Consider the following 26,315-nt stretch of genomic DNA (forward strand, 5'->3'; position numbering starts at 1 on the left):
AGCTGGCACAGGCCAGCCGTGGGTGTCTAATTGCAGTGTAGACATACCCTAAGTGACTTTGGACAAGTCACCTAGGCCTGATACAGCAAAGCACTTAAAAATGTGCTAATTTTAACTGTGCGAGTAGTCCCACTGACTTTGCTACTCACATTCTTAAAGTTAAGAAGGTGCATAAATGCTGTCATCTGGCCGTGTCTTCACTAGTAAAAACAAAAAGGTTTTAAATTTGTGTTAAACTAACCCTTGTTAAAATCCCAGTGAAGGCAAGGCAGATGTCGTCTGCATCTTCATAGCAAAATATGCAGCACAGTTATAACTTCCCCAGAGAGTAAGAAACATATGAAAACAGGCTTACAATAAAAGTGCAGACACAGGTATAACAGGGTACTATAAAAAGGAAAAACTGCTGTCATTTATGTAAATAATAATGTTGGGATCTATTGTGTGAATATCAGGGCATCCTCATAGTTGCCTCAGGCTTGGTGTGCTTTAAAGTCTTTTTAAAATATTGTGGGTTTCAGTACAGTCTTTTATGTTATTCTTAGTTTTATGGACACAAATAATTGTAGGTACAGTTGACATAATTTAGGCATCTGACTCTCTGATTAGATGGCTGTCTGATATCAAATATACTGGGAAATAATTGTGCATGCAAAAGAGTAGGTGGATATAAAAAAATCTATCCTTTATATTTTGAACCAATATACAGTAATTCAGATTCCATAACATTGGAAAGGAAATGCTATTTGGAACAGTGTGCGATGGTGTTGGATTTAATTGTATGGGATGTAATGTAGCAGGCAATGGATTAATCCTCTAGTCTAGTGCTTGGTGATGGATTTTTCCTGGCTTAATCTCATTGTCAGCAATGGATGCAGCAGAGCTGTCAGCACCAGAGAGTTAACTTTAAAAAAAATCAATAAATAAAAAAGGTGGGAAACAGAAGTGTGTTGATAAATGCTACAGTAAGGGCTCTTCATGAGTATTTTTTCTGACAGAGAAAGTTATTTCATGCTAGATAATAAACTGCAAATGTGAATGTTAAATAATGTAGCCCATCTTGAAATATTATTTGTATAATTATATTGATTCACTGTTAAAACAAAGCTTTAACAACTACAAAATAATAAATAACTGCATTTTATTCCAATAGTGCCTGGAGGCCCCAATCAAGATTGTACATTATACAAACACATAATAAAAGACAGTCCCTGCCCAAAAAAGTTAATACGAGTGGAATACAAAAAGAAGAAAAACCTAAATTTTTATTTAAAATCCATCCTGTCATGCTCCAAAGCTGTGGCGGGATTGTTTTTTTTATATGAGCATATGAAGTTATTTCTAGGAATTCTCTTTTGCAGCGGATAAATCCCTCTGCAGAAATGGTTATGATTGACAGGATGTTTAACCAGGAAGAAAGGGCATCTCTGTCCCGGGATAAGCGCCTTGCACTAATGGATCCTGGTAAGAAATGTTTAACTTCAGCACTGTGAAGTAGAAAACGATTTGCATAATCTTCCAGGTGTTAAAAATATTAGGGGCCAAACTGAGCTGATGATTTTAAGTGCAGTTCCTCTTTCTGCTTCAGAATTAATGGCTTATGGTGAAATCATACCTTCAGCTTCAAGAACCTAAGTTGACATGTTTTACATCAAGAAACATTATAAGGTTAAAGTTGTTCTCAGGAAAAAAATAATGGGTGCACTGTTGGGAAACCATGCAAGAATCCTGTTAGCAACAATCATGTGTTGCTTGTATGGTTAGCAACAATCATGTTGTTGCTTCTGTGGACAGGACCTTTGAGTCTGCAGCCAGCCAGGTACAATAATACTGAGAGAATGTGAATTCCCTCATTCACTTAATGAAGTGTTATTTTTGGAGCCCAATGACCACTTAAATTCCAGCATTGTTAACCATTTCACTGCTGACAGACACAACCAGAAACGTTCAACAAATGCACTTGTGTAGTATAGGTATATGTTCGTGTTGCATCCTGATGCTCTGTTCATCTTAAAGGACATTCAGAGAACGTAAAATATAAATATTTGGACAATAAAATATTCTATTAAATGGTCTTGTTTTAGATATTGTATTCAGATAGTTAGGATGCTTGCAGATGCCTTGGTGCATTATTTTGCAAACCTTACTTAATGGAGTAGGAGATGTAGGATATGGTCCTTGTATTGCTGTCAGGTAAAACATATATGATCCTTCCTGCACTTCAGCATGCAGTAATTTGTGGATTTATTATAAAGCTGGTCTAGCAGCAAAGACAACTGGATTTAGATATTTTGTTAATAACTCTTCTAGCGTCTTACTCTTATGTAATATTAAATGTAAGAACAGGGAGGGAGAATAGAAGATAAAACTAAAACTCCTCAGCAGAATTGGGCAGATTTGGGGGGAAAATTCATTTTTTTGCAAATATAGGTGATACCTTTCTGTGGTTTGCTCCATTGGCCTCCTTACAATGTAAACTTGTGAAGCAAGTGGCTATCAATTTAGCATTTAAAGGAGACCTGCAAAGGAACAATAACAAAAATTGTTCTTTTTGCTTCTTTACCATCTATAAAGAAGGGGCTAAAAGGATTTTTTAAAAGGCTTTGTTGCTTATTTTTACCATAGAAATACAACTGTATCTTTCCCATTTTTGCCAGAAGATTAGTAGGACTAGATACCTGGAGTGGGAGCTTTTTTGCCCTTCAGTTGGGGGCTTCTTTTACAGGTTTGAGTTAAAAGGTTTTCAAATAGAAACAGAGTTTTGACCAGTGTGGCTAAAAATCCCTTCTCCAGTCACTTGCCCAGATTTCAGTCTCCTAGCTTTATTAATCCTGCTTATTATTTCCCAACTGCTTAAAGTGTGCTAAGTGCCTCACAGAAAGAATAAGACCGGTTCCCACCTTAAAGAGTTTATAGTCTAAATAGGCAAAACATATGGAGGATAGGGGAAAGGGACATAACGTACAAGCAAATTGTTGTCCTAATATGGCTAGTTGTCCAGTCTTGCAAGGAATCCTCCACCAGAAGTAGGGAAATCAGGAAATAATACTGTTAATATATATCGTAAAGCGGAAGCCAAAACAAAATCCCACCCCTCAAAACTGTTTTTCTTCCTTTGCAGTAAAAATGTATTTCTCATGTGTGATGCTGTGAAATGTAACATTGATTTAATATGGAAACAAATGGTACAAAAATGAGTGTTCTTATATTTTTAATATTTTAGCACTAAATTTAGATGATCAGCTCTTGACTGAGTATTATGGAGATTCACAAGAAGCTTCCCTCTCTCCTCCTTCCTAGAGTAGCTCGTGTAAGGACCAATCACACTAGGGCCCCTGTGATCAGGAATGTCTAGTCTCTTCCTCCTCCTGATAAACAAATTGCCTAAAAGGGGGCAGAGAAGAGGTGTGGCCATGGATCCGACTCCCCTCTACATTAACCCTCAGAGTGGAGTTGGTGAACTAGGGAAACAATTTGCACCATCCATCACTGGGGGAGCAATCTGCATAATGGGAAACTCTGGCACAATCTCTCCTGGTACACCCCCAGAGGCAGTGTAGCTCCACACCATTTCCTGCTCATGTCTGTGTGTAAAGCACACAATCTTATCCCTAACTTACCTGTTAGCATACCTTTAGTAAGTGTAAGGTCTTCAAACAAGTTTATCTTCTAATTCATTGTTCATACGTTGATTTAACACTCTCCAGAAATGTAATAAAATTTCACTTTTCAGTATGTTTTGTTCATGTTGAACGTAGTGGGTTTTTATTCTAATGAAAACTTTTAGAAATTTAAGTGTAATTGGTTTTTTGTATGCTTTAAATCCTGATGCCATATACTTGAGCAGCAAAATGTTGGTATGTATTCATTATACAGAAAATGAGCTTGTACTCAAACTCCCTATTTTGAGTATAATTCTCAATAGGCTTCAGAAATGCTTGGAAAAATATCAGTAAAATACTTTTTGTCAGTATTTTCCGATTTGTTGAAATAGAAATGTTCTGCCATATTATGTAGATTTAAAAAAAAAAATCCACTAGAAACCAGGCCTGGGAGTCCCAGGCTCATGGCTCTTTGGCAGCCGGGGTTTCCAGGATCCCTTGCTCTGGGGCATCCTGCCAGGACTTCTAGTAGACCTGAGCAGAGATTGGTAATTCCATTTGGCAGACAATTTTAAAATTTTTGGTTTTCATTCTGAACTGGAATGAAACCAAATTTCAAAATCTTGAAATCCTCCATGAATTACTGAGTTTTCTGCCCAGCTCTAACACAATGATATACAGTGCTTAGCAAATAAAAAGCAGAATCCATAGTCATAATAAGATGAGTGCACATTCCTTGTATGTATTTCCAATACCCAAGAACACATATATCTCAATCCCTGCTCTATTTCCTGGAGTTCTGTTCTTATAACCGTCTTTTTCATGTTTTACTTTCACTACAAATAAATAATATGTTTTAAAAAGAATAGTAGTTACATCTTGGCTACCCTGATCACCATTAAACAAGATATTTGTCATAGAAAACAGCACATCTCCCATTTACTCAGAAACTTTCAGCAGGAACAGAAGAGCTTCAGAATCCTGGAACAGCCAATACCTATAAGGCTCAGAGCAACGATAGAAAGAGTCAAGGGGAAAGTCTGAGACTATTCCAGACACTCAAACTTCCCATCAGACATAATTTGTCCAGCTTGTGTCTGGCTTTATCTGGGAGTACAGTGCACTATACTTAATTTGCCCACTGGTTAATTAGATCAAAATCTGAGGTATTAGGCCCTGATCCAGCAAAATATTTAACCATATGCTTATGATTCCATTGAAGTAATATTCTTAAATGCTGACAGTTGCAGAAGTCATTTTCCTTGAGCGCTGTCAACTTATGAATGGACTGTCTACTGAGTTGAACTCTGGGTTGCCACAAATGTTTTTGTGACAGCCAATAAAGACTTTCGGCTCTGAGTAGGTACTGTACTCCAACAAATGGGCAGTAAATAATAGAGGCATTTTCAAACAAGAGAGGGCAATGTGAGCAAATAACTTCTGTTTATTCATGGGTTTTAATGCTCAGTCACTTAAGAATGCTTGTTCTACTTAGCACTTCTTTACAGTTTACTGTCTTTGATATTTAATAACTCCAAACTAAAAGGTTTGTTTTTAATTTTCAGATGGTTATCTGGCTGATTTTTGTTGTTCCTCTAAACAATTTGATGAAACTGCTGATGAAGCACAGTCCAGTGAAAGTGATCATCAGTGTAGTAAAACTTTGACTTCTCACAGTCAGACTACCAAGATCCAAACCAGAGACCGATCAAAATCCAGCACAGCAGAGTCTACAAATCATGACAAACTTCATTTAGTGCCTAACAACGTTATGACACAACTAGAAGGAAAAATTTCTACAAAAAAAACGGAAAGCCTCACTAAAGCTTTAAAGTTTGAGAAGGCTAGCTGTTCTCCTGACAGTCAATACATGGCTGTGTCTGAAGAGAAATTGGCTGGTAAAGATCTTGCCAAGACCAATGAAAATTCTTCAAGTTCTGAAGACCTATCAAAAATCTTGTCAAGAGCTAATCATGGTACACATAAAATGTCAAGGAATACAGTTGAATCTCACTCAGAGGTAATATGTAATAACAACTCCCTCCAAGACAAAACTCAGAGGAGCTTTCCAAAGAATGAGGTTTTACATCCTGACAACATGAAAGGCTCGGGTGAACCCCAACAGGATTTACTCCTCAGTAAGAGTTTAGAAACTACATTCAAAAACATTTTGGAACTGAAAAAAACTGGGAGACAGCCACAAAGTGAGGCTACTGGTAGTGGCTCTGTAGAATTAGACTTTCCAAACTTTTCACCAATTGCTTCACAAGAAAACTGCCTGGAAAAATTTATTCCAGATCACAGTGAAGGTGTTGTAGAAACGGACTCTATTTTAGAAGCAGCTGTAAATAGTATCTTAGAGTGTTAATAGTTACAGTACCATGGACAAGTTATGTTTCTCTTAGTAGAAGCAAATGTGAATGACACCACAAGTACAGCCTGACATATGTCAAAGGTTAATCTTTCTAAACTAGATTCTGTTCTGTGTTTGAGAGCAATACTCATTGTGATTACAGTGAGATATCCAGTAAAGTTAATCCTTGTTAGAATGCAGTCTGTTGGGGCCTACACATTTCAAGTATTATAATGATAGTGCTTATGGTAATTGTTTAACACTGCAATTTAATGAGATTGCAGTTCACTAGGCCCTAGGTAATAAGGTAATATACTGACAATCACAGTCATATGAAAAGACAGATTTATTCAAGAAAACTTTAAAAAGACAATTGGAAGCAACAATTTTCCCCCTTCCATAAATCACTAGATTTTAGTTTCTTTCCAGGAAAACCTCGTGGTAAAATACCCATTGTACCTTTATTCAGAAATGATTGTCTATCTGATTTATTAATGAATCCATCTGCTCTAGGATTTTAAGTTGGAAGGATGTCATCAGTACGTTTATAGGGCTTCATATTTTAAGTGCTTTTCTGTTGTCACTGAACAGAAAGTAGTACATGAGTATATCTGTAGTGGGTGAATTTAGTCTGTGGAATGATACTGTATAATGTTAGTCACAACAGTATGATCTGAAATAGTATATGATAGACTAAGGAAAGAAGAACAGAAGCCAGTAAGTGGCAAAGTGTACAGGAGGAGGTCATGATAGAGCCATGAATTTATATATATAAATACATATATATGTTAACTCTTGAGGAGAAGGTTTTGCATTTTATAATTGGATATAGTCAACCTAAGTCTTTCTGAAGTGGTATAAATGTTATTTTTTTTAAGACCAAGTGTCAAAAGCACTTTTATTTGAAAACTGTGTTATTAAATTAGTAGTTTATACTTTGAGGGGACATTAGCCTTAATCTGAGAAATTTAAAGGCCAGTGTTGTTGCTTGTTTCTGCTTCTTGCTGTCAGAGAACATTAGTCATCCACAGCAGCAGTCATAACTGCCAAAATATGTACAGACCAAAGTTAATCAGCTATCCCATTGTTAAAACATATCTAAACTTGTACAATTATTAATTCACATTTTAGAGCCAAAGGAAACACCTGTGTGGTTTGTATTTGGCTGGTGTTCATGTTGACGAGAATAGAAGCTTGTTATTTTATTTATTTATTTTTAATATGTGACATTTTCCCTTTTATGGCCCATGCTTCTTTTTTAATAGTTTACCTTGGTCATTAGTGTTGTTGTGCACATAAGTGTTCTGCCATTATCACGATGAATCTAGCATGTATGTCTGCTCAGAAGGGTAGAGCTGTTGTGGTTTCTAAAGCATGCTCTCTATCTCTCTTTCCTTCTGTCTTCCTCCCTGTTGCTCTCAAAAATAAACAGCCATGTTTCAAAACTTGCTGATTGCCATTATCATAATCTAGAGACTCATTGTGACAAACTGTGGTTGTCAGTCAGATTGCCAGAACTGCCAGGAAAGAAAACAAAAGGCCAGGTTTTGCTATCATTTACACCAGTGTAAAAGAGAGCAGAATTTGGCCCTTGGGCTTTTGACAGCACGAAATTATAATGCACCTCATTTTGTTGAGCTGCAGTCCACTATGTGATAACATAGGAAAACCAAATCTAGTCTACCTGAGAAAGATAACAATAGTTAACATATAATTAAGGTTCAGTTCCCCTTCAATGTGAATGGAAATATAAATATTTTGTACATTATTAATTGCCATTTTAAAAAATTTGTGCCAATTTTAAAGTACAAATTTGTCAAAATCCAACATTCCCAAATGTCATGTAAAACATTTAAAATAATAACATGGTATTGCCAGTTTTAAATTTCTAGCTGGGCATCATTACAGGAGACTCTCAGGCAATTAGCTATTTTCTAGTTAATGAGACTGACAGTATAGTCTTTGCCAATTGCCTTTGAAATTTCATAAAGATAATGATGGCTGTGTATCCTGAGGATTATGTATCTTATAATTCATTTAATTTCAGCCAGTATGAGCACTCTAGAAAGGAAGGCTGTAAGTTGTATCAGCAATGTAAATTAGTTTAATTTTCATTTTATGAGAAAAAGATGCATATTTATGGATCCTGTCACTCTTGGTACCATCTCAAACAGCATATTAGCTTTCAAGCATCTGTACAGCAAATACATAACCTAAATAACAAAATGTTGTGTCCACTATGTAAATTTATTTTCCTGGGCAGTGAATTATAGATAATGACAAATAAAGATTAAGACATGTTTTTTATCATTGTTGATTAGGTCAGACAAAGGTTTGTCCAGATATCTTATGTCAGGAATCCATTGAGCAAAGGCCAGCAAACTTACTGTTGGATCATTAGTGTTCTGTTATTTATTAATTTGAATTCTATTTTAGGAATACTTGTACTTGGTAATGCAGCAAACAAAATAATCTTATATATGAAATGTTGTTTTAATAAAGTGTGAATTGGAATCTGATCCAGTGAAATACTTTAACACATGCCTGATTTTAAGCACATGCTAAAATGCTTTGCTGGATCAGTATAATGATTTCCAATGTTCTTGAATACTGCCTAAGGTTAAAATAAATTTTAAACTGGCAATTACAAAAAATATTTTAACTTTGAAGAGTTTAGCATAATTTATCTCTTAGATTAGGGTGGCCTTACAGACTGACTTCACTTAAAGAGGATGTGTCACTTATTGTCAATGTGGTATGGACTTTATTTGCTTAAATACCTTCATTTGTATAGTATGTCTCACTTGAAATTGCTTTGTATACATTTTGTAAAAATATTTATAAAATGTTTTGTAAAAAAAGTATAACAAATTGCAGTTTATTTTGTTATGTTGGATAAATACTGTTAAAAGACACACGTTGGTAAATATATTGTTAATTCATGGATAGGAAATGTTTAGTTGGAGATTACAGATTGAAACAACCATTGCAATACAGCCAAAGATTTGGGAAAAAAGTATATCTGTGATTGTCTTGATTTAACCAAGATGAATAAGTACATTTCCAAAAGGAGGGTTGTTTTCAGTTTCAAGTAATATGGTTGCAGAACAGGCTGACTCTACTATACTTTTTTATAATGCAACTGTATCATGAAATAATATATTTAATAGAACAGCCTTTTCATGCTGTGCATGTAATGTTTTGAAGATATGCTAATAAGCCACGGGTCATGTGGTAGCATAAAAACATTGTTTAGTTTTAATCTCTTCTCTCAAAGTGCTCAAGTTGGCTATGCCTTGTTACATTATCGCAGAAGTCCTGTTTTAGTGATACGGTGGCTGAAAGAAGGAACAATATGGTATTAAGGACTAAATCATCTCTCCCGTGCCTGGGTGTGCTACACATGGGAAAGGGTACAGGTAGCCCTTTCTCCTCCTCCTCCTCCTCCTCCTCTTCACATGATAGAGGCATAAACTACTTCCTAGGACTAAGGAATGCAGGAGAGGGAAGTTATCTGTACTAGTAGCCTTGGAGGGAGCATATCTTGGTGTAGCATGAGTGATGCCATGTCACCTCACTCTGCCCCTGGATGACTCACCCCTTCCCTCACAGCACGCAGAAAACATGGTTTTCAGTAACATAATACCTCTTTCCACCTGGGTGGTGTGCCTCCTTGCCACTGTGGTTGGGCCTGGCAGAAGATGTAATTGAATCCTAAGGCCTTGTTCCAACAAAATGCTTCGTCTTGGAGCCTGAATAAAGTAAACATTCATAGGAGGGCATAAAGACGAGGGCCTGATCCAGGGAGGATAGTGAGTATTTTCAAATCACATGAATTGAAAATGTCATAGAATGTTAAGGTGGATATCAAAAGGAAATCAGATGGTAGAAATCTTCCTGATCTATATGATAATCTATTCTAATTTGTGACAACAAGGCAAAGAATAAAGCCTAGTTACATAATGCTTTTCGCCTGGATTCATCCTGTAACAAAATGAAGATGGCTTTATGACTTTGTTATATGTTGTTTGCATCCTTTTATAAAATAGTATGGCTAAGCATTGTGTTCGGTGATAGAATCACCAAGAAAGCTTCCCAGACATCCAACATCTGTGAGGTATAGGTTACTACACAGCTTTCTTCACTTATTAAAGTACCCTTTCACTGTGATCAGGATGGAATTGTGCTCTGGTTTTTCAGCAAGGATGAGAAAACTCTAGTAGACTTTTTTAAAAAAATAGATACCTTAGGATTTTCAATCATGGTGTTTGGCATATAGATTCCAGCTTTGGTTTGGATGCAGAATTTCCAAAAACATTATCTTCTTGTATAATTGTATGAATACGTTATTTAAGGAACACATAGGATCACAGCCATGTCTGAATTTCTAAAAAGAAAAGATTGTCAGAATAAACCTGGAGTACAGCAGGAGGCATGTACGTGAGCTTCAAATCCTCACAAAATTTGCCTTTCATCTTCTGAAAATATTTCCTCCTCTTTATAAACGTTGGTGTTTTTCCTTTAGAATGGTTCTCAGCCTTCCTTGCAGTTCTCAGACCAGGCCCTAGACAAGGGCAGAAAACAAAAACAATTTTACAGGAAGCCATCAGCAAAATCATAGTAACAGGTTCTGTAGAAGATCCCAACTTCAGCAACTACGAGGTACAATGTGCAAAAACCAACAGCGTCTAGCCTCTAAATAATATCCTTATATTTTAATTTTCTTTATTGTTCTTTGATTTGTGAATCCACTATAATTTTTGTTTCCTTTGGTCCCCAAATTCTTGTGCTAAAAACCATCTAGTCTTTATGCAACAAATCCATGCACTGGATTGAGACTAGAGGACTATGAAATTGCAGCAACAATTGTGCTGGCTAATTGGTTGTATGGATTGCCATTGTGGAATGAAAACTCCAATTTTCAGTTGGCTCAAAAAACAGTCTTTGCTGGGCTGGAGAGAAAGTTTTCTTATTAACCTGACTGATCCAATAGTTTTCCTTTATTAATAATAATAATAATAAACTGTAGAATTTGAAGGGCACACTCATTGCCTTTTTCTGGAGCTAGTTTTTTTCACAATAAAACTTGGTGCATCATATGTCAAGTCTTCTCATTTGTTAAGCATATGTTAAATCTTTCCATTTGGAAAAGAAATCTGCTTATTAGGTTCACATGTGTTGCATAGGTTGATGTAACCCTTTTACTTTTATCCTGACCCTATACCCTGGGTGTAGTTTAGGTCAGTATCATTACTCTTGCAGATTATTAGCCTGAATTGTGACATTCCACCATTCCTTTTGTAACTCAAATCTTTATGTGGCTAAAAGAAGAGAGTGCACCATTTTTGGGCAGATCCTTAGCTAGTGTAAATTGTCACATCGCCCGTATAAGTCCATGGAACTATGACATTTTATACCAGTGGAGGATCAGTTCCTTTAAATTAAGCAAAGTCTGTAAATCATATGCATATCACAAATCTTTCTGCTTGTGGGGAATGTTGGTTTGTAGTCAAATCAGCATGCCTATTTTTTATTTTAGGCTGGAATGCTGACACAGTATATGACCTTAGGCAAATTACCATGGCCAGATTTTTGAAAGCTCAGCACCAACCTTTTGAAAATCTGTCTGTTTAGTGCCTAATTGGGAGTGGAGCCCTTTTGAAAATCTGGCACTTAGGCCTTGAGCCAAACTCCATGGAAATCAATGAAAAAAATGTAAATAAAGAGGACTCTACTTCTTTAGAGGAATGTTTGAAGTCAAATAATTAATATTTGCAAATGTCTTTTGTCATCCTTGAGTGGAAAATTCTATGTGAAGATGCTGAGATATTATACTGATGAGCATCATATAAGTACCTACACAGATAGGTGGTAGTATTATTAATTATATGATTTTATTAAAGTTATCGGATGGTGGCAGAGAATAAATAAAATGGAACAGGAGTAACACAGCTGCTACTCTGAAACCAATAAATAAAATGTCACTGATTGATATGTGTAAGTTATTGATTATATATATTGTCTTCTTTAAACGGTGACAATTTTCAATAATTACATGATTTTGAAAGCAAAGCAGAAAGCTGAACTTTGCCTCAAGTTTGAACTTTGGGCCAAAAGCTCATCCCAAGATGTAGCACCATATAAAAATGGTCATAACTAGTGACTGCATATAGTTAATTTTGGTTGACAAATGGTACGGGGAGAAGAGATGCAGTCAGTTAATGCACTAGCCATTCACCCCAGGCTGAAAGCCTGCGTGGAACACAATTGAAACCGAGTGACAACATTACTAAATGCTAAGGTATAATACTTGAGTTAGGTGAAAGACTGCAGTAGCAGTGTCTTGTAGCTCAGGAATGAAGTGCATTAGCCGAGCTGTTGCCACAATCTTGTGTAGCATCTTACATTGCTTGGCTGCATGCTCTGATGCTGAGTCACTCCTAATAATCTCTATTATAACACCATTACACAAATTACAAGCCTTTTCAAACATAATTTCAAACAGCTCTAAAACTAGTCTCTAAAATTATACTAAGTTTGTTCATGCAACTATTTTTGTGAGCAAACACTCATTTGCTCAAACGGGGACTGAACTAAGCTGATTTGCATGCACAGATACCTGTTTTCACACACAAAAATTGCTAGCATTGAAAATCAGGTTTAGAAAATGTGGCCAAATATGTCATTTCTCTGACCTTTTTCATCATTGCAACTTGAGGCAGTATCTAAAACTACATCTGTAGCTAGGTCTTGTGAATAGTATTGCAATGTATTGCCCTGAGCGTGCATTAACAAAGTATTTATTAATCTCACAGTTTTCTTCTTTAGATCTGGACCACTTTGCTAACAGATGTACACAACTGGATTACCTCAGTACTAATTCTTGCAAGATATTGAATTTGTATAATTCAGTTTGGTTCTGCTATGGTTCTTAATTTCAGTTGTTTTACAACATGCTTAATGGGTGATCTGTTAAATTTCCAGGTAAGTTCAGATTTTATGTTACTGTTTATTGCGCATGACTTATGAAATTTGTGTTTTAAATGGTTGCAACTAAATTGTCTAACTTGTTGCAGTGACAGGCAGAACAAACTAAGTTTGGCTGATAAACCCATTGTAGTTCATTGCATGGTCTTAATACATGCATTATTCAGTGTTCCTGTAGCACCATCTGCTGGTAAATAGCAGACAAAATAAAAACATACGATTAATATCATTAAGAAGGAAGCTTACTTTTAGGGTGAAATTTACCAGAGATAGGTTTGGAAGGCCCCTAGAGCAGTGCAATGGACCTGGCTCGTCTGTGGGTGGGATGTGATGGGTGGTTGTCAAGTGAGCACTTAAATGGACTCTGAAACTCCTGTGTACAGGTGAGCTGGGTTTTGTGTTTTCCCCACCTGGACAGATGCTAAGAGGGTCTTTGGGGTGAACTGAAAGGTTTGGGCTTCTGGGAGGAAAATACCAAACAAGGTGGTAATTAGTACTGATTGTGGGGTTGGGGGCTTGCGAATTGGACACTGCAACTTGGACTGAGACCACCAAACTCACCTCTTCTCATAGCACAAAATTTTATATAAAATGTTCCACGAATGAGAATAGCTCTGTGGCCATCTCCAGTAATTCTGCATTAGATCTGATGTTGATCTTAGAAATGAACAATAATTGTTATTGAACAGATTTTTTTTCCTTCCAGTATTACACAAGATTTCAACCTTCTTCCCCTTACCAAATTTTCAGGATATCTGGATTCTGTAGGTGTTGTCTGAAAAGTAGATTTTACAATTTAATTTTTATTCCACTTAGCAACTCAGTCTGTGCCTAGACACATATTTGTTCTTTTACTTGTAGTAAGGCTAGGGTTCAACAAACCCTGGTTTGTGAGAGCGGATTGTAAACGAAAATATCGAGTACCTCAATGTTAGATCTAAAATCATAGAAGTGACTATTCAAAACTGAGCCTAGACATCAAAAACTTAGGGAATTAGGGAAATGTGTTCAAAATACTGAATGATATTCTGCAGCAACAGATTCTTCTTTGAGTGATTGCTCATGTGTATTCCACAATAGGTGTGTGTGCTCGCCATGTGCACTGGTTCCGGAAGTTTTTCCCCTAGTAGTATCCGTGTAATGGCAGGTGTTGGCGCACTGGCCCTTCTGGACCCCATGGGTGTACCATCAAGTCCAGGGGCCTGGTTTCGGATCTGTCAGTCGCCTTGGAAAGGCGGGCTCCCCCTCCATCCTCTATGGCTTGGGAAGCACCACGAGTCCCCAACACTAGCGCCCAGGCCGGCACCGAGGCCATTACCGAGGGGAAACGTTTCCACTAAGGGAAAAACCTTTCGATGACTGTGCATGCAGCGCACGCACACCTACTTGGAATGGCATAAGAAACACATCTTGAAGAACAACAGTTACAAGAAGGTAGGTAACCGTTTTTTCTTTGGCAAGCCAATAAGTTCAATGAGCATCTTAATATCTCTAGCTGAGACCCAACTTCACCATTTTGTTTCCATGTTGCTATATTCCATCAGACAGATTATTTTTCCTTTCAGAAACCTTATAATTGAGGCATGCATCCATAATCATGAATCATTTCTGAAAATGTTTACTTTTGTGGCTTAGTTCCCCATCTCTAAAATGGGGGTATAATAGTATTATCTTTGTATTTTTTTGACAATTTAGCTTGTTAACTCTCTGGCCCAGAGATATTGTGTGTGTGTGTGTGTGTGTAATATCATGAACAATGGGGTCTTTACCTCATCTGGATCCTGTACATGCTATTATACTACAACCAGAAAACAGCACAGATATCAGTGGTAGTTCTATTGATATTAGTGAAAGCTGAATCAGAGCCATTCAATGCCTGGAAGTTTAGATTTATTCTACCTACTTTTATTCACTGGAATTTCAAATGTTTAGAACAGTCTGACTGTTCATTTCTTTATAACTTCATTATCTTATTGTGTATGGGTCACAGCTATTGCAAGAATAATTCATATTTCGCTTAGGTTTTTTATTTTTAGTTTTGCTTTTATTGTAAATAGTGTCAAGAATTAGTAAGAGGACAATAGTGCTGCATTAAAATGAAAATAATATGAGCTTGGAACACATCTTTTACCTGTCAATATTATAAACTTAATAACTTGATTATAGTCTGCATGTCATGGATCAGTGACATCTGAAATAGAGTGATCATCATTTGTTATATTACGTGTGTGTATAAAAATGGAATACAGTCTATAAAAATCTTTTCATAGATGTGAGAAATGTTTAGGAACAGCTTCAATCTTTTGCGTCTCTGTATGACTATATGGTGGTTGTCCCCAAAAGGAAATAATCAGATAATTTTTCCATTTAACGGCACAATTTGCTATTTAGACATTTAAGGCCCAGATCCTGCAAAACAGTCACGCAAGTCAATGGGGTTCTGGCCATGTGTGGGAGTTCTTGTGACAGGTTCCTCCCAGGGTACTACCTGGAACTGGGGTACCACTGAGCCCCCTGACCCACCAGCCTGTGCTCCCTTTACACAGTACTGCTGTGACAAGCTGCAGAGTCCTCTAGCCTGCACTTTCACAAGCATACATACAGGTAGGGACTCACCCAGCTGCAGTTACATGCAGGCTCTCTGACTAGCCCCTCTATAGGAAGGCTACAGTTAAGGCAACTTCCAGCTCCCCAGGCATCCACCCCCTCTGGAGTATAATCCCCAAATTATACTGTCTTGCTCTGTACAGGGAACTGTACAGCGTAAGCTCATAAAATTCACATCCTCCCTCAATGTGGAGAGGAATATGCAACAGCCTTTGCCCCTGAGTTATGATTCCCCACACTTCACTCCAACTCACTAGTTTAGATAAAGCAAAAACAAGTTTATTAACTACAGAAGATAGATTTTAAGTGATTATAAGGGATAGCAAACAGATCAAAGCAGATTACCAAGCAAAAAACCCCCCAAAAACGCAAACTAAGCTTGGTATACTTGATAGATTGGATATGAATAGAAGATTTTTCACCCTAAGATGGGTGGGGAGACCCAGAACCTGAGAGTGTGGGGGTACTGCCAGGGGGGCAGCAACCCAGAGAAAGGGGCACCAGGGTCTGGGAGGTGCATAGGGGCCCAGCGGTAGCAGATCACTGGCCGACAGAGGGCGCTCCAGAGGACTGGTGAGCTAATTCCCACGGACGACCAGCAGGAGGCGCCGCAGGGGTGAGTCCGCACTGCTACACCCCGGATCATCCCTGGAGCCTTCACTTCAAACGGGGAGAAGGGGGGGAAGCTACCAGCAGACTCCCCCCAGAAAAGCTCGCAAAAAAAGCTCCTCCGAGCAACTGGCCAGCCAGAGGGGTTCCCCAGTGCAGCCATCTCGGCACCAATCCCAACACCTGGGTTCCGAGCAGCTGGGTCGTCAGAGTGGCCACCTTAGTAGGACTATACCAGCAGCTCTGAAGCAGGCACCTGAGAAGGGACCTCCTGCTGTAAGCTCTGCCCTGCTGAGAGCTCTGCTCTGCACACCATCTCCACAGGTTCTTGGAGATGCCAGGGGCTTCCACAGTCCTGCTCTGAGGCAACGGTGCCGCCCGTTAAGGAGAGGGGACAATTACCGTACCATCTCAAAAATAGTGGCACCGACAAACTTTCTGTATTGGGCACAACAAAACTCTCATTTAGGGAGTGCTCTGCCCAACTATTGGTACTGACAATGTACCACAGACACTCCTCTGTGGTACCAATGGACCTATACTACTGCATGAGCTCTGGTACCCTGGAGACCTGGTGATTGGGGAAGAACCACAGTCCCCATGACTTGGTACCAGGACCCCGGTATCAAGTACTTTCCGGCACCCAGAATCGCTCTTGGCACCGAGCTGTATGCTGCCAATACCCCAGTCAGCACCACCCTTACCCACTGATGAATCTGACACTGGCCAGGAGGAGATCATTCCCTGGCCCCTCATCGTGGCCCACCATCACACTACAAGGGTCCTCCCCAATTCCATCAAGCCAACCTACAATCACGGTACGGGCCCCTGAGGTAAGCCCACCGCCCATGCCCACCTTCCTCCCTCTACCCACTAAGGCCATATTGTAACTCTTTGGCAAGAGCGATTCCAGGCACCAGCACGCCAAGCGCGTGCCTGGGGCGGCAAGCCACGGGGGGTGCTCTGCCGGTCGCCGCGAAGGCGGCAGGCAGGTTGCCTTCGGCGGCATCCATGTGGAGGGTCCACTGATCCCACGGCTTCGGCGGACCTCCTGCAGGCGTGCTGCCGAATCCGCGGGACCGGGGACCTCCCGCAGGCAAGCCGCCGAAGGCAGCCTGCCTGCCGTGCTTGGGGCGGCAAAATACCTAGAGCCACCCTTGCTCTTTGGTGATGTACACACACGTCCCGACTGTCCCTGATGTCTCTTAGGGAGAGTCCACCAGATGGCTTGCTACAGCCTGGCTGTCCAGAGCACCTGAGCCAGGGCAGGAGAAAGCTTTTTTAGAACAGGAAAAAAGAACCCGAAAAGAAAACTACCTCTCCCGCACACTTCTCCTCATCTCTCCCAGATGAAGCTGTGCTGCCCACCCCTCATCACTAGGTGAAGATTTTAAGAACTTTCTGGATCTTACCAAGAGGGTGGCAGACGAGCTGCAGATTCCACCACAGGAGGTGGCAGATACTCATCACAAGTTGGTGGAAATTCTGCACACCACCTTCTCATCTAGAATTGTCCTCCCAATTAATAAGACGATTCTAAATCCTACCAAAGTCATCTGGCAGACACCAGCCTCCATCTCACCAACCAGCAACAGAGTGTAAAAACCAACCAACCAACCAACCAACCAAAAAAACCCTACATCTCTACCCAAAGAGGCAGACTTTGTTTTCAACATCCGCAACCCAACTCCATCATAGTGGATGTGGTTAATGCATGAAGCAAGCAACATAATGCCAAGTCAACTCCATACGATCAGGCTTGGCAAGATGGCATATTCATGGACAACATTACTATTTAGAGTCATAAATTACCAAACTGTCATAGCCAAATAGAATTTTATTAATTATGGGAAACTCAGGATGTTTCTGGAACATTACTGGAAACACAAAAAGAACAGATTCAGACCGTTCTTAGAAACGGTCAGTTAATAGCCAGACTGGTCCTAGAGACACCACTGGGTGTAGCAGTTACAGCTCCCCACCCAGTCTCCATGACAGTGGTACTGAGGCAGGTTGTGGTTTTTTTTTGTTTTTTTGTTGGCTACACCTCTCTAGATTGTCCAAAGAGCTACAGACTTCCAATTTGAAGGACCAAACTCTTTGCAGAGAAGCCAGATTTTCTCTCCACATCCGGAACGATTCTCAGACCATGTTACACTCCTTAGGAATCTACACTGTGGGAGAGAAGAGAAGATATATACCTCTCAACCACACCACAGGTCACAATCTTCTCAATACCCACCATCTCAGTGCTATGAGCCACAGTGTAAGAGGACTGGGGCTCAAAAGTGGGAACGGTCTGCACCCCAGTCTGTGACCTCTCAAACTGCCTCTTATAAGGATTTTTGATGAGCTGGTCAAGGGCCTGAACAATGATATCTTACAGCATCAGCTGCCTTTGACAGGTTGGATCACAGAAACCCCCTTGGGGCTGCCAACTGATGTGCCAAGACTACTTCTGCCCCTGCTTTCCTGCCCTGGCAGCTTAGGACTTCAGGGCCCTGCCTGGTTTGAGCCAGGCCCGCTAGCCTGCTGCAAACCCAGACCCAGGGTCTGAACCACGTCCCCTAACAGCTGTAGGCTTGACTGAAAGCAACTTACAGAAGTGTTCCTGTCTTTAACACTTAGATGTCCAACTCCCAATGGGTTCCAAACCCCAAATAAATCTGTTTTACCCTGTTGTGGCGCGGCGCCTCTGCTGGTTGTCCTGGGAATTAGCTTGCCAGCCTCTGGAGCACCCTCTGCAGGATGGTGTCTCGCCTTGCCGCTGCCTCTGGTGTCCCTCCTGGACCCCGGTGCCCCTTCTCTTGGGGTTCTGCCCCTTGCAGTACCCCCACAGTCTCGCTGGGTCTCCCCTCCTTAGGGAACCATCAACCCCCTATCCTCACATCGCCTCAGTCTTTGGCTACTGCCAGTCACCATCTAGCCCCTGCTCACTGGGGCGGACTGCAGTATAATTGCCACTCATCATCAGCAAGGAGAGTTTGGACCTGCTGCCTCTGCCTACCCTTGGGCTGCCCCTCTGCAACCCCAGTACCTTCTCGGCCTTTAGCAAGGCCTGCAGCCTCGGGTTTTCCAGGCTGGAGCTCCCCAGCTCCTCTGGCCTTTCCCCAGCCCTGCTCCAGTCTAGGTATCCTGCTCAGCTCCCAGCAGCCAGGCTCATCCCTCTTAACAGCCAGAAAGAGACTGTCTCTTGGCTTCTGGCCCCAGCCCTCTTACAGGGCTAGCTTGGGCCCTCATTAAGCCAGCCACATCTGTGGTCAGCTACCCACTCAGCTTCCCCAGCTGTTCTTAATCCCTCTTACCCTGCTGCAGCCCTCTCCAGGGCTGCTTTTACCCTTCCAGGGCCAGAGCGGGGTGATCACCCCGCTACACCTGTATAAAGCTTATACAGGGTAAACTCATAAATTGTTTGCCCTCTGTAACACTGATAGAGAGAGATGCACAGCTGTTCCCCCCCCCCAGGTATTAATACATACTCTGGGTTAATCAATAAGTAAAAAGTGATTTTATTAGATACAGAACGTAGGATTTAAGTGGTTCCAAGTAGTAACAGACAGAACGTGAATTACCAAGCAAAATAAAATAGAACATGCAAGTCTATGTCTAACTGAATACAGATAAAACCTCACCAGTTCCAGTAAGCTTCCTTTTACAGACTAGGCTCCTGCTAGTCTGGGTCCAGCAATCACTCACACCCCTTGTAGTTACTGTCCTTTGTTTCAGTTTCTTTCAGGTATCCTTGGGGGTGGAGAGGCTATCTCTTTAGCCAGCTGAAGGCAAAATGGAGGAGTGTCCCAAAGGCTTAAATAGATTTTCTCTTGTGGGTGGAGACAGGGGCGGCTCTAGACATTTCGCTGCCCCAAGCACGGCGTCATGCCGCAGGAGGTGCTCTGCTGGTCGCCGATCCCGCGGCTCCAGTGGACCTCTGAGCCGCGGGACCAGCGGACTCTCCGCAGGAATGCCGCCGAAGGCACCCTGCCTGCTGCCCTCCCGGCGGCCGGCAGAGCGCCCCCCGTGGCTTGCCGCCCCAAGCACGCGCTTGGCGTGCTGGGGCCTGGAGCCGCCCCGGGGTGGAGACCCCCTCCTCATTCCTATGCAAAGTCCAGCTCCAAGATGGAGTTTTGGAGTCACATGAGCAAGCCACATGTCCATGTATGACTCCATTTTTACCAGCTAAGCCACATCCCTGGGAAGGCTCAGATGTGGATTGGCATCTTCAAGTTCATTGTTGGCTTAAGTGGTTTTTGATTGGGCACTTAATTTGCACTTTTCTCAAGAAGCTGACCAAATGCTCTACTAGGCTAGTTAAAATCAAGCCAGTACACAGCCAATATTTATAACTTTGAATACAAAAATGATAGATGCATACAAATAGGATGAATACAGTAGATCATAACCTTTACATAGATATGTTACATGGCATATGTAGCCTAAACCATATTCCAATTATGTCACATATACATTCATAAGCATATTCCATAAAGCCTTATGGGGGGCACCGTCACACTGCCATCTATACACCTGTCATGACACTCAGAAGTCACCTTACCCTACTTCACAGCAGTTAGGACCAGCTCTAGAGCAAAGAGATTGATTTCTAGCCCTGAACCTACAGGGTGCCTACTTCCATATCTCAATACAACCATCGTACAGGAGATTTCCTACTGCTTACCTTTGAGGCAGGCTTACCTTTGAGGCAGGCATTATCAGTACAGACTGCTCCACACAGAATATTCTCAAAGGTTCTCTTCATTGTAGTGGCATACTAACCCCAGTACAATGACTGGACTTTATCAGCACCAACCTGATGCCGTACAAGTGAGAGCATTCCTCTCACTACCCACATTCACCACCCTGGGACATATGTCTCCCTAATACCCTCAGGAGCTCACCTTCACAACTACAAGGTTCAGGACAAATGGCCTTCCACAGAAAGGACCTTCCATATCACTCTTTTGGGCGCTAAGGGCTGTCAGAGTGCCTGTGCACACTCGCTGCCTTTCATCAAAAACAACACACAAAGGTCATGATGGACTTAATGTGATCTGTATGTTTTGTATAAACCGCCAAGGAGCTGCCAGATCTCCCTCCCTCTGCAAGACGGCACTCAAACTTTGGAATTGATGCACCCATCGCAATGTGCTCATCTCAGCTGTCTATCTACCAGGGATACAGAACATGACAACCGACAGTCTCAGTTGGAATTTTCTCACGACAATGAGTGTGTACTGAATTCAGAAGTGCCGTGCTTCAAGATATATCTGCCCTTTGGGGAACCCTGACTATGGATCTCTTCTCTACTTAATGGAACAACTGCTCCAGGGCCGGCCTGGGGAAACATTCACTGGCAGTTGCCCTCATCTTCTCATGGGACAGGGCCCACTTGTATGTCTTTTCCCAGTTTCCTACTCTATCCAAGATTCTGTTGAAAATTCAATGAGACAAAGCGAGAGTTATTCTGATTGCCCGTCTTAACCATGACAAGGTGACATTTGGCTCCTTTACCTGACACAGATGGCAATATGCCCTCCTGTTTCTCTTCAGCCCATTCCTCACCTGCTCTCTCAAAACAATGGGCTGACCCTTCACCCCGACCCATGGGTCCTCCGCCTCCTTCTTAGTTCCAAGGCTTAGAGGCAGAATGCTCTGACAAGCTGAAAGATGTGTTGCAACACAACCAAAAGTTGACCACTCGACATACTTATCTACAAAATGGAAACGACTCCAAGTTTGTGTCATTCCACACACAGACCCAACCTCATCTTTCCTCCCTCTGATTCTGCACTACATTTTAAACTCTCACTCAGCTCCCTTAAGGTACATCTCATGACGAAAACGGCTTCCCACTTGGTGTTTGCTCACCCACTAATGCGTAGATTCTTTAAGGGCATTGGGAATGTCTTCCCGCGTCTGACACCACCCGCTCCAGCCTGGAACTTTAACCTAGTTCTCAGGGCTTTGACTAGACCTCCCTCCGAGTCCAGGGCAACTTGTTCTCTCTTACTCCTGTCCATGAAGACAGCATTTCTAATTGCCATCACCTCAGCGAGGCACATAGGAGAAATAGTGGCCCTGATGGTACATCCATCATTCACGGCCTTTTTTTTTTTTTTAAAGCCAAAGTAACTCTAAGGCCATATCCCAAGTTTCTCCCTACTTTCTCTGCACTTTCCATATGAATCAACAGATCCATCTCCCTGTTTTTTTCCCCAAAACCACATTGTGACAACTGGGAGACAATTGTACATATGCTAGATATTAGAAGGACATTAGCATTCTACTTGGACAGGACTAAAGACTTCAGGAAATCCCCTAAACTCTTCCTTTCATCCACAGAAAGATCCAAAAGCTCTGTGATATCTGCTCAAAGACTATCCAAATGGGTCTCTAGTTGCATTAATCACTTATCAAGGGTGCAACTTGCTTCCGTCCAATGTCCATACACACTCCACAAGGTCAGTTTCTACCTCAGTCACATTCCGTAAGGGATACCCCTATCTCAGCAATCTATAGAGCAACGACTTCGGCCTCTGCTCATACTTTCGCAGAACATTATGCGATCACTGAAGATTTGGCCGCTGACACCATCTTCAACTCCACAGTACTCTCTGTAGTAAAAGACTCCACTCCGAAGTCCCAGCCTCTAGTGGAGGATACTGCTCGGGAGTCACCTACTGTGGAGCACCCACAGGGACACTACTCAAAGAAGAAGAGGAAGTTACTCACCTTGTGCAGTAATGATGGTTCTTCAGAGTTCTCTATAGGGCTCTGTGCTAGAGAAGGAAGTGAGGGGGGTTCGCCCGTGCAGTACTAAATAGCCTCGAGGCCAGGGCCGGCTCCAGACCCCAGCGCACCAGGCACGCGCTTGGGGCGGCATTTTGCCGGGAGGGCGGCAGGCGGCTCCGGTGGACCTCCCGCAGACGTGCCTGCGGAGGGGCAGCTGGTCCCGCGGCTTCGATGGAGCATCCTCAGGCATGCCTGCGGGAGGTCCACCAGAGCCGCGGGACCAGCAGACCCTCCGCAGGCACGTCTGCAAGAGGTCCCCCGGAGCCGCGGGACCGGCGACCGCCAGAGCGCCCTGCACGGTGCGCCGCCCTGCTTTGGGCGGCAGAATTCCAAGAGCCGCCCCTGCTCGAGACAGACTATGAGCGAGGGAGAGCACATGCGCAGGCTCAATGGGACACTGCTACCAAAAGTCTCAGATTAGAGGTGCAGGGGCACACAGACATCTACTGTGGAGCACCCATAGGGACACACATCTCGAAGAACCATCATTAATGCACAAGGTGAGTAACTTCCTCTTTCAAAGCTCGGTTCTCAGACCAGTCTGTGGAAAAATACTGACATCCCAAGATGGAGTCCAGCATCATGTGGCCTGGTCACATGTCCTTGCAGAGTCATAGCAGTCATCACTCACAGGCTGTCTGTAGCGTTCTCAGGAAGGCTCACCAGGTGGGAGATAAGCTTCTCCTAAAGCCTGTTGTTTTTTCCTAATGGCCCATTGCCCTGAATAGGCCCTTCCCCACCCACTATCTAGACTGAAAGCATCTTATCTAGTGTGTGTTACCCAGGTGTAACTACATTTGAAATACAGATATGTAGTCAGTATTTATAACTTCAGATGCAAAAATGATACACGCAAACAAATAGGATAATCATATTCTGCAAATAACTTCTCCAATGACACCTCACATGACTTATCTTGCATAAAATACATTATAATTATGTCATACTCATATCACAATAATATCGCTGCAAAGAATATGGGGTGCATTTCACACCTCCAGGGCCGGCTCCAGGCACCAGCCTACCAAGCACGTGCTTGGGGCGGCACCTTGGGATGGGGCGGCACTCGGGGTTTGTTTTTGTTTTTGTTTTGTTTGGCCTGGCGGCGCTGGGGGGAGGCGGGGCTTAGGAGGCGTGGTGCCGTGTTGGGGGGGTGGGACTTGGGCGGCGCGGTGCTCGGCTGGGGCGGGGACTTGGGCAGAGCGATGCGACACTTGGGGGGGCGGGGACTTGGGCGATGCGACGCTCGGAGGGGGCAGGGCCTGGGGGGCGACGCTTGGGGGGGCGGGGACTGGGCGGGGCGACGCTCAGCGGGCGGGGCGGCGCGATGCTCGGGGGGCGGCGCTCTTTGTTTTCGCTTGGGGTGCCAAAAATGTTAGAGCCGGCCCTGCACACCTCTCATGCAAAGTTGCGTGAAGGACTGGAGTTTCTATGATACTTACAAGTCTGAAAAGGAGGTCAGGTTTAGGATGGTCATAATACAGGCCCAAGATGTTTGTTAAAATATGGGTGTGGACCGATATTTCCACTTGCCAGTCCTGGTATCCCAGTGTATTGCTTTATTCAGAATGCTATTTTGGAGTGTCTGGGGAAAAAGCAGCAGAACGAATTGCAATAGCTGTACTTTGTTTCTGAAAGCAGTTGAAGAAAAGGAGGGGGATGGTTGTGCTTTTCTCCTCCATCCACTTACACTTCTGTAGTTTTTAACTGACGCAGGTGACTTAAACCAAGTTCATCTCTACTATAGTGTATAGCCCAATCAGCTCTGCACGTGTCCATTCAAAAGGGAGCTCAGAAACAACCGTTTCTGTGCAAATAAATAGTAGACTTCAATTGTCTGCTGCTAATTATTACCCAAACTTGATTTGCATGCACTTCAAAGGGTCCCATGTCTTTCCATTTAGTTATTTGTTTCAGCATGATGGATCTTTAATTCAAAACAAACGTGGTCAGGTTTCCAGCCCCAAAATGGAAAGAATCATATCAGTCTCTCTATTTTGTTCTATATATGTGGTGAATTGCGGCCTCAGTGGGAAGGTGAATTTGTATCAGTCTGTGAAATGGCTTCGCTCGTTTGGCAAGTCTGTATAGGGTTTGGCCAACTGTAAAAGGGCTTAAATAATGGCAGAGTGTGGAACATGTTGGGCAGATATCAGAGGAAGCAGTGAAAATATTTAGGTTACACAGACAGAGAAAAATTCCACTACTATGGAAAAGATCTTGCTCTTTCAGGGTGTTATATGCAAAATCAGGATCAAACGATGAAATGAGGTGATTCCTTTTTTGCAGATTGCCTGGCAGTTACTCTGTGCTTCTGTGATGTGACCAGCTGTCTCTTAGGCTGTAGAACCATAACAGTTGTATGCTTTTTCCTCTTTAAAATAAATGAAAAGTACCAAATGCAAGAAACAGGCCTGCAATAAAATGTAATGCAGTAAGTATCACATGCAATGATGACTGACCAAGCAGACAGCAAAGACTAATTTAGGAAGAGGAAACCCTGAAGAGCTCTTCTCTGTGGGTTAAGAGCATCAACAATAATGTTCTCTGCACAAGAGATTCTTTTCAAGATATAAGGCTAAATTTAGCTCTAGTTTCCAGGGGCACCACTACTACGCACTTCAGTCTGAGAAACGCCTGCTCATGCCGAGGCTGAATTTAACTCTCTGGGTTGCACAGGCATAACTGATGGCAGATGGTGGTCTTCAGAGTCTAGCTACGCTGAAAACACATTCCTGTCTGTCCTGTCCTTGTGACTTGGACAGAGAAAAAAAAATATATATATATATATGTGAAAATTACATTAAAAACAAGAAAACTGTGCTAAAACGTTACAGTTGCAAAGTCAAGCACTCAAAGGTTAAGAATGCCAGAATTAAGGTTGCATGTGCAATTTTAATTTGGCCCTCTTGTGTGTATGCATTAGGATACAGTCTTTAATTACATGGTCACATATTTTTTTTTCCACAGGGCCTCTGCCTCGTTCAGGGCACAGGATGAAAGAGGGACACTACCATGTAGCATCAGAGCATCCAAAGGAATGAGGTGAGGCTACATTACCTAAAAATCCCACAAGCTTTAACACAGTGTCGCTCCTTTTTGGCCTGACCCTCTAGTCTAAGTTCAGGTGCCAGGGCCCTGGGGATGTTCCAGTTGAAAATAGACATTGATGGAGGCTGGTATTTTCTTTGATGTAGTCCTCTTTATTTACCAAGGAATGTGCAAAGTCTGGTTCTCCGAATGCAGGAGGAACCAAGAACAAAAGGAGCAAATTCTAGTTTAAAGCCTCTACTCTCTTTTGCCAACAGACCCAAAAGTGCTCTCTCTAACTTTCCCAGGGTCAGACACTGCTCCCAGGCAGCTGTTGT

The 26,315-nt window shown here is 42.0% G+C and overlaps 1 protein-coding gene across 3 annotated transcripts in view; it reads left to right on the forward strand.

The window, feature by feature from the left end:
* Positions 1-9,647, forward strand: part of BICRAL (BICRA like chromatin remodeling complex associated protein) — a 56,482-nt gene extending 46,835 nt beyond the window's left edge. For all 3 annotated transcript variants that reach the window (XM_045010074.1, XM_045010076.1, XM_045010075.1), the window contains 2 exons: positions 1,362-1,464; positions 5,168-9,647. In XM_045010074.1, coding sequence (XP_044866009.1) covers positions 1,362-1,464; positions 5,168-5,970 — 906 coding nt within the window. In that variant the 3' untranslated portion in view covers positions 5,971-9,647. The remainder of the gene's footprint in view (positions 1-1,361; positions 1,465-5,167) is intronic.
* The last annotated feature ends 16,668 nt before the right edge of the window (positions 9,648-26,315 follow it).

Source organism: Mauremys mutica, chromosome 3 (genome assembly GCF_020497125.1).
Source record: "Mauremys mutica isolate MM-2020 ecotype Southern chromosome 3, ASM2049712v1, whole genome shotgun sequence".
NCBI lineage: Eukaryota > Metazoa > Chordata > Testudines > Geoemydidae > Mauremys > Mauremys mutica.